The sequence below is a fragment of the Scardinius erythrophthalmus genome (genome assembly GCF_964197995.2).
Source record: "Scardinius erythrophthalmus genome assembly, chromosome: 24".
In the NCBI taxonomy this organism is placed as follows: Eukaryota; Metazoa; Chordata; class Actinopteri; order Cypriniformes; family Leuciscidae; genus Scardinius; species Scardinius erythrophthalmus.
This window is the reverse complement of record NC_138244.1, coordinates 19,223,073-19,232,049: the sequence shown is the minus strand read 5'-3', so window position 1 is coordinate 19,232,049 and position 8,977 is coordinate 19,223,073. Positions and strand designations below refer to the sequence as shown.

Genomic DNA, 8,977 nt, shown 5'->3' with positions numbered 1-8,977 from the left:
GTAAACAAACCGTGAATGAATAGATACATTCGGTTTTCATTTAAGAACAAACTTGTTTGTATTTTTTTTTTATTATAGTATATAAAAACATGCTAATTTGCTGTAGTCTGAATATTTGACTGTATATTACCATCGATATTTTTAACTGATATAACACCATAACTACAATAGGTGCCAGGGATTATTGGGAACGTCTTTTCAAAACTTTATCTGTGTAAAAAAAAGAACTTGCTATATGCTATGTTATAGCTTAAGTGTTATTATAATAACAAATAATTTAATTTATCAGAGATTTTAATTAATATGTTTAAAGTGAGGTTATTTAATGTTATTAGTCTTCAGTATGATGGGTGCTGTAATTCAGTCTAATAATTCAGTAAGTTAACGTTTGATGATAATAAGCAGCACCTGATGGAAATGCAGTAGCGACCCCTTCTGGACGATCACGGCGGCATGATATTATTAACTTTAGTTTGCTCGTGCGTGCAAAGTTCTCACGTAATGTTACAGTACTACCGTAAAAACGGACATAGATCGAGCGCTATAACATAAGAATTGGCTTGAATAAAGATTTATGACATGCACAGATTACATCATCGCGCAACGTTACTGACTTTCGAACAATAAAGTCCATAACGTTACGTCAAACTGAACCAGGAAAACAAACCGCAGTGAGACTGTGTCATTGACTGTTGCAAGAGCTCTCATAGACATCGCTTGCCTTTGACTCTGGTAAGACCTTATTTCACCCGAGTTTAATGTTTGATATGTGTCAAAAATAAGGATTTACTACTACACCGTGTATAGGAATATGTTGTTTATTGTTATCCTGTACACAAGCAACCGTTAGCAATTTGACCACGCACTTAGGCTATACAGCTGACTTGAAGGGTAAACATAATAATTGCAGACATTTAACTTATGTAGTCAGCATTGATATCCTACATTTCCGTGCTTAAATGTTATTGATGGGAATTTAAAACAAAAAGGTCTGTATTGTCAATGACAATGGAATGTCCTTTCATAGCTAGAAAAAGACTAGCTGTTCATATAGACTGCTCACTAAATGATTAGAGACGATGCCTAGGAAGGCAGCTCAATAGTTTTTGAGCCACATCCATGTAAAATGCCAGGTATCATGACTCAGCTTTAGTTTAACTGTAAGATGTGTTGGGTTGGAATGATATTGAATGTGTTTTTGACTATGTACCAGGGTGTTTCATCCAACAGACGTAAGGACTCTCTTTCTACGCTCAGCTTTGACAATAAAAAGGTGAGTAGATGCATGCTAGATCTCTAAATGTAGCATACTATTTTCATTCTTTTCATTTTTAAAGATTACAGTACAATTGAAATTTTACGTTATTACAAGAAGACTAGATTACACAATAGTCTTTTTGGGAACATCACCACAAGGACTTTTGAGAACCTGTCAGCACAACCTCTTTAAAGTGTTATATATTTGGAGATTTAACTCAATTCAAACAAGGGAACAAATGAATAAAACAAGGGCATGAATTATTAAGGCGTAGCAACTAATTCTTAAAAGGATAGTTCACCCAAAAATTAAAAATGTTGTCATCATTTACTCACCCTCAAGTTGTTCCACACCTGTATGACTTTCTTTCTTCGATTGAATACAAAGGAAGATATTTTAAAGAATATTGGTAACCAGTTAACAGTAGCCATTGACTTACATAGTATTTTATTCTCAATGGCTACCGTCAACTGTTTGATAACCAACATTCTTTAAAATATCTTCTTTTGTGTTCAACAAGAAAGAAACTCATACAGGTGTGGAACAACATGAGGGTGAGTAAATGATGACAACATTTTCATGTTTGGGTGAACTATCCCTTTAATCTGTGGCCATGATATCTGTTTCTTGTATGGGTCTCTGGATTTATGCGCTGGCTATGATGAATATTCTCACTGGGAACTATTTTTTTATGTGAACATGATATCGGATCAAAACTTAATCAAAATGGGTTCAAAATAAAATATATATATATATTAAAAAAATGTTTTTGTGTTCATCCTGATTCATATTTTTATGTTTTATATAATATATTATTTCACTCTGTAGTTTGTTCATCAGTGTTTTGTGATTGATTAAAGTGGTCTAAGAGAAAAATCACCAGCTGAGGTTAACCAAATTAGTTGCCTAACTGTGGTTACCATGACCTCCTAAGTTGTAAAAAATAAAGGAAGTAGCATCTGGTCGTTGCAAAGATCGTTTCTGTCTGTAACTTGTGTGCACATTTCCCTCTGGTTTTCTCCCGCCAGTGCTCGGCATGGCAGGCGTTCTACACCCACAGCTGCTGTTGTTGTCCAGGCAGTACTGCAGAGTTTCCTCTGTCATCAACTCACACATTCACACCAGCTCTGGGCTGGCCGCCAAAGACCACTACAAAGTTCTCGTGCTCGGTGGAGGGACCGGTGGCATAACCATGGCCGCACGCCTGAAAAGAAAAGTTGGCGCGGAGAACGTGGCCATCGTGGAGCCTAGTGAGGTACAATGCAGCAGAGCATTTTAAGTTGAACTGTTCCTTTAAGAGATCAACATGTGCCTGGTTGTTCTAGAGGAGTCACGTACATCACAGACTGGGATTCAGGTTTAACAAGTTCCTGTTCAGAGCATGTCCAATTTATGGACGTACCGTTCTAAAGCTTTGGGGTCTGTAAGACTTTTTTTGTTTTTAAAGTAATCAGCAAGGACACTTTACTGTAAATTAATCAAAAGTGACTTTTATGTTATAATATAGATTTCTAGTTCAAATAAATGCTGTTCTTTTGAACTTTCTATTCATCAAAGAATCCAGAAAAAAAAGTATCACAGTTTCCACAAAAATATAACTGTTTTCAATATTGATAATAATAACAATTTGCATATTAGAATGATTTCTTAAGGATCATGTGACACTGAAGACTGGAGTAATGATGCTGAAAATACAGCTTTGCTCACAGGAATAAATTACATTTTAAAATATATTACAATGTAAAACAGTTATTTTAAATAGTAATATTTTTTCACAATATTACTGTTTTTAATGTGTTTGATCAAATAAATGAGCTTTTTATTCTACTCTTCAACTCTTCAGCATGACATTTAATGCATGTTTGATTCCAGACGCATTACTATCAGCCTATATGGACGTTAGTTGGCGCAGGGGCTAAAACGGTTGCTTCCTCGGCGCGATCAACAGAGAGTGTGATCCCATCAGGGGTGACGTGGGTCAAGTCCAAAGTGGCACAATTTGACCCTGAGAACAACACTGTCCACACAGACTGTGGGAAAAAGGTATGGAACGGTATTTAAGTTGATAGTTACACTATTAACGCGTCTCAGAGTGTCGTGTGTCAGTGTTGTGAAATAGCAGTGCTTTTCTGCATATGATTGGTATAGAAAAGGGTCTTTTTGACAAGGGAAAGGCTGGGAATTTTTGTGACGTCATTGTGATCTTGCTCAAGATTACAGTCAGTGCACATTTTATTGAACCCTGAAGGTGTGTTGTTATAAAATAATCAGAGCAGAGCATGTTGCAAAATCAAAAGGAATGTCATATTACCATTGATAAATTGCAAGATAATTCAGAATGCTCACTTAAATCAAACTAAACCTAGCTTTAGTATTTTTTACTGATTATATGTATCTGTTTTCTTCTCTCAGATTTCCTATGATTATCTGATTGTGGCTCTTGGGCTTGAACTGCACTTTGAAAAGGTATGTTATGAATGTCATTCAGATAGACTGAATTGCTCGTTTTCTGTTTTCATATGCATGATGTGAAACCTTTACTGGATGTAGTGCTTTTTTATTTTGATTGAGAGGAAACATTCTCGGATCTTTTATTATTAACAGTTTGGGTGTGGTGTTATTGCCACAGCAGTCCAGAGGATGTTTCCAATCTTAATGTCATGTTAATTACATTTGTCTGTCAGTCTTGATATCAAAGGTTAAGTACAATTTCAACCTTTGTTCTGTTTTTTTTATTTTTTTTATTCATACCTGACATGACTCTGTTTATGCAAAGAAATATGAAACTGTACCTGTTTACACAGTGTGAAACATGGAATAAGTTAACTCTGGATTAATAAACTCAGGGTTAAAAAGGATCCTGGGTTAACAATTTAAAGTGGTGCGTTAGATACCACTATCTATATTAACTACACTCACCTAAAGGATTATTAGGAACACCTGTTCAATTTCTCATTAATGCAATTATCTAATCAACCAATCACATGGCAGTTGCTTCAATGCATTTAGGGGTGTGGTCCTGGTCAAGACAATCTCCAGAACTCCAAACTGAATGTCAGAATGGGAAAGAAAGGTGATTTAAGCAATTTTGAGCGTGGCATGGTTGTTGGTGCCAGACGGGCCGGTCTGAGTATTTCACAATCTGCTCAGTTACTGGAATTTTCACGCACAACCATTTCTAGGGTTTATAAAGAATGGAGTGAAAAGGGAAAAACATCCAGTATGCGGCAGTCCTGTGGGCTAAAATGCCTTGTTGATGCTAGAGGTCAGAGGAGAATGGGCCGACTGATTCAAGCTGATAGAAGAGCAACTTTGACTGAAATAACCACTTGTTCAACCGAGGTATGCAGCAAAGCATTTGTGAAGCCACAACACGCACAACCTTGAGGCGGATGGGCTACAACAGCAGAAGATGTGCATCCCACAAATCTCCATCAACTGCAAGATGCTATCCTATCAATATGGGCCAACATTTCTAAAGAATGCTTTCAGCACCTTGTTGAATCAATGCCACGTAGAATTAAGGCAGTTCTGAAGGCGAAAGGGGGTCAAACACAGTATTAGTATGGTGTTCCTAATAATCCTTTAGGTGAGTGTATATTAGATAGTTTTCTTCTCAAAGCATCAATCCAATTTAATTTCTTCTGCTTATTCCAGATCAAGGGCCTTCCAGAAGCATTTGAACATCCCAAAATTGGTTCAAACTACTCTGTGAAAACAGTGGAAAAGACGTGGAATGCCTTGAGAAACTTTAAGGAGGGAAATGCTTTGTTCACCGTACCAAACACTCCCATCAAATGTGGAGGAGCTCCTCAGAAAATCATGTATCTCTCGGATAGCTACCTGAGAAAGGTTTCATTCTTGATCTACGCATTGGGTTGTAAACCCCATTGTACATTAATCATCACCTTTTATTAATACACCTACAGAAATATCATGCTATTACTATATTTTTGGACATATGGTAATACCATGTTTTTGGGGACATATCATGGTAACATCATGTATTTTTGTACATTTATCATGACAGTACCATGTTTTGTGGACATGAACAAGGGTAATACCATGATTTGGGCCACATATCATGGTAATACCATGTATTTTTTACATATATTATGGCAATACCATATTCTGTGGATATGAATAAGGATAAAACCATGTTTTTTGGGCATATATCATATAGTAACACCATGTATTTTGGACATGTACCATGGTCATACCATGTTTTGTGGACACAAATAAGTGTAAAACCATGTTTTTTGGGCATATATCATGGCATCACCATGTATTTTGTACATGTTTCATGGCAATACCATGTTTTTTTATTATTCAAAGTAGCTTGGAGAGCCATGTAAACACAATGGTAAATTAATATAATTTAGTACCTTAGTATTAACACTTAAAACCATGGTACTGCCACAATACATTAAAGACTCCAAATGATCAATACGTTTTAAAACGTTTTTAATCAATGTTTTGTTTTTGTTTTTTAGACAGGAAAAAGGTCCAAAGCCAACATTATTTTCAACACCTCCTTACCAGTGCTGTTTGGGGTCAAGAAATATGCAGATGCCTTGTGGGAGATTGTAAAGAAACGGGACCTTAATGTAAACCTCAGGCAGAACCTCATCGAGGTCAGGGCAGACCAACAGGAAGCTGTTTTTGAGAATCTGGACAAACCTGGGGAGACGGAGGTTTTCAAGGTAGCAATTGTTAAATTTGTCACACAAAAAAAAACATTCAGTTCTGTTTGCTGTAGATTGAGTGTGTCACGAACCCTTCATCTTGGTCATAGTACGAGATGATCCACGTTACCCCTCCGATGGGACCACCCGCAGCGCTGAAAGGCTCCTCATTGGAGGATGCGGCCGGCTGGCTGGATGTAAATAAGTACAACCTTCAGCATAATACGTATGCCAATGTATTTGGTATCGGAGACTGCACCAATCTACCCACGTCCAAAACAGCAGCAGCAGTAGGTAAAACACCGAAAAAAACTCTTCTTTAAATACATTTTCTGATTATAAATGTTTTTTGATATTATGTAATTATTGTGGTGCTCTCTGGGAAAAGTAGGAGCTCATTAAACCTTTTCTTAACTATCAGTACTCATCTGACAGATTCTTGAACCTGTTTTTATTTTTCGTTTTCCACAATTAGTAGTTTCTTGTGAAGTGATTTCCCATTCGTTTAGAGACGATTTATGTAATGAGAGTTGTTTCACTGAAATGAGATGACCAGGAGAATCATATGACACTATAATCTTCTGCAGCTGCACAGTCTGCCGTACTCGACCGAACTATCAGCAGAGTTCTGAAGAAACAGACGCCAGATAAGGCGGTAAGCATGTTTGAGGATAAACATGAATGTGCTTTGCCACTGTGGAAGTGCTATACTGTTGGCAAAAAACTTTTGCTCCTCTATCTCCATTTCATGTGTTATCCAAATGAACACCACCAGGGGGCGCAGTGTTAAAATAAACAATTACATAATCATACTGCATACTGGCTTTGAGTCTGACATGGATCCATCCAGTCCTAATATAGAGTGATGCGGTGATGATGTATTTTTGTCGCATGACTTCAACTAAGCTTGACAACTCCTTCAGTCTTTGTTTAAAAACGTATTCTCCTGAAAGTTCGAGTTATAATAGATTGCAAGAGCGCGATTATAAACACAACAAGGCTGTGAAAGCGAACTAGTGAATAGATGAGTATACCAGTTCAGATAAAGACGTTTAATGTCCCAGACAAGCTCTGTAGTCCCATTAAGATACTCGTTAGCAACCGCCTTTTACAAGACAAGTAAAAGCTTTAAATAACCCAAGAGGGTATTACTGGTGTATTTTATATCGCTGAATAAAACGTGAAAATATCTTGAGCTTGTGTTCACCACAGACCTTATTTCAGGCATTAACCAAAAGTCCATAAAAAAATAAAATTTGTGGCTAATATTACTTCTGGTTCATTTGTCACACTTTTGTCACGCACAGAAAAATTAAGTCCAGTGCATTGAATTGTGGGATAGAATCATTTCACAAACACTGAAAAAATTTCTAATCTCCCCAACTCAAAATTTTCTTAGTGACTGGTCACATCTAAATTTTTCAATTGGCCCAAGTGAAATTCTGTAAAATTAATTTAACCAATAGTCTGTTAACATTGTCTCAATGAGAAATAATACATTGAACCAATTGAAAAATTTAGATGTGACCAGTCACTAGAAACTTTTGAGTTGGGGATTATAAGTACCTGAATACTTTTCTACTATGTAGTAAGTGAAAACAGTACGCCAATAGAGTAGTGTCTGAATACATAGTGTTCGAAAAACATTAGCCGAAAAGTATCCAGATGACCTTCCACTTCCTGCGAGACTCTGAAGTGTGCATACGATGGACACTTTACTATCCCATGAGGCCACGCGAGAGAATTTGCGAATGGAACTGAAGCGACACAACTGACGCTGGTAGATCACATGACAATGACAACAAGGCGGATGTAGTACGTTTCATTCACACTACCCTTATTGATACTATATAGAGCGTACTTTTTTTAGCGGTCACCAAGTAAACGCGTATTTCAGACACAGCGAGTGTGTTGTATACTGAACAGTCATGTAGTTGCATTCTGTGGATTCTGAAAATATGTATACTAAGCACATTATGCATGCCTATACAGAAATAGTACAAGTAGTGTGGTGGTATGCTGTTCTAAAAATATACATTTTTCTTAATATACATATAACTACACATACAAGTAGCAAGTACATTCATATGTACATAAATAATGCATATATTCATACATTAATTGGATTAAGGATATACTAATAAATAATTAAATTCATCATTCTAAATAGATAAATATTACTTATTGCATACTAATTATAAATAATAAATGCTAATTGTTTTGTGCATGTTGCAGTATGATGGCTACACCTCATGCCCTCTGGTTACGAGCTACAACACAGTCATCTTGGCAGAATTTGATTATGACGGGCAGCCGCTGGAGACGTTCCCTGTGGACCAAAGTAAAGAGAGCAGGGTCATGTACCATATGAAAGCTGATGTCATGCCTCACTTGTATTGGCATGGACTTCTCAAGTGAGTACGGCTGATCTAGAACTGATCTCAACTTACCCTTTTGATTATAAGACTGACATTTTTTTCTCTTCCTTTTTTTTTTCTTCCTTAAGGGGAATTTGGGGAGGCCCAGGACCATACCGGACCATCATGCATTTGGGAATGAAATAGAACAAACCTTGAAAGGGAACAGAGTAAACATTTATTTTAAATTGTTAACAAATTCCTGTTTGTTGGTGCTTGACTTGCTCAAATTAATATCCAGAGATGCCTGCTTTAAAATATAGTTTGCTAGCTTTGTACAATTTCTAATTACAGTGCTATAAAATAGTTTAGGCTACAGCATCAATGTATTAAAAAAACATTCTACATGGGAGCTGTCCTTGCATAACTTTTTCATCTCATTCAGAAAGCAATCCATTTTTAAAATGTGAAAATAAAGAACAGGTTCTTTATGAAGTCTGTATTTTGACTGTATTTGTATTTTGTTGTGACTTTTGATAGATAGATAGATAGATAGATAGATAGATAGATAGATAGATAGATAGATAGATAGATAGATAGATAGATAGATAGATAGATAGATAGATAGATAGATAGATAGATAGATAAGTTTGACATTCCGCCGCCTTCCGCCGATA

The 8,977-nt window shown here is 36.4% G+C and overlaps 1 protein-coding gene across 1 annotated transcript; it reads left to right on the top strand.

Annotated features, from left to right (window-relative positions):
- Window positions 1-437: 437 nt before the first annotated feature.
- On the top strand, window positions 438-8,812 carry sqor (sulfide quinone oxidoreductase). The gene is made up of 11 exons (XM_081356092.1): window positions 438-732; window positions 1,214-1,273; window positions 2,287-2,513; window positions 3,131-3,301; window positions 3,671-3,724; window positions 4,916-5,110; window positions 5,752-5,961; window positions 6,054-6,237; window positions 6,531-6,598; window positions 8,179-8,357; window positions 8,450-8,812. Exons 3-11 carry the CDS (start codon window positions 2,295-2,297, stop codon window positions 8,505-8,507), a joined length of 1,338 nt encoding a protein of 445 aa, XP_081212218.1. The 5' UTR covers window positions 438-732; window positions 1,214-1,273; window positions 2,287-2,294; the 3' UTR covers window positions 8,508-8,812.
- The last annotated feature ends 165 nt before the right edge of the window (window positions 8,813-8,977 follow it).

Coding starts and splice junctions, on each gene's coding strand:
- sqor (XM_081356092.1), top strand. CDS start 2,295: ATGGCAGGCGTTCTACACCCACAGCTGCTGTTGTTGTCCAGGCAGTAC. Junction 3,725..4,915: donor TTGAACTGCACTTTGAAAAG/GTATGTTATGAA, acceptor TGCTTATTCCAG/ATCAAGGGCCTTCCAGAAGC. Junction 5,111..5,751: donor CGGATAGCTACCTGAGAAAG/GTTTCATTCTTG, acceptor TTTGTTTTTTAG/ACAGGAAAAAGGTCCAAAGC.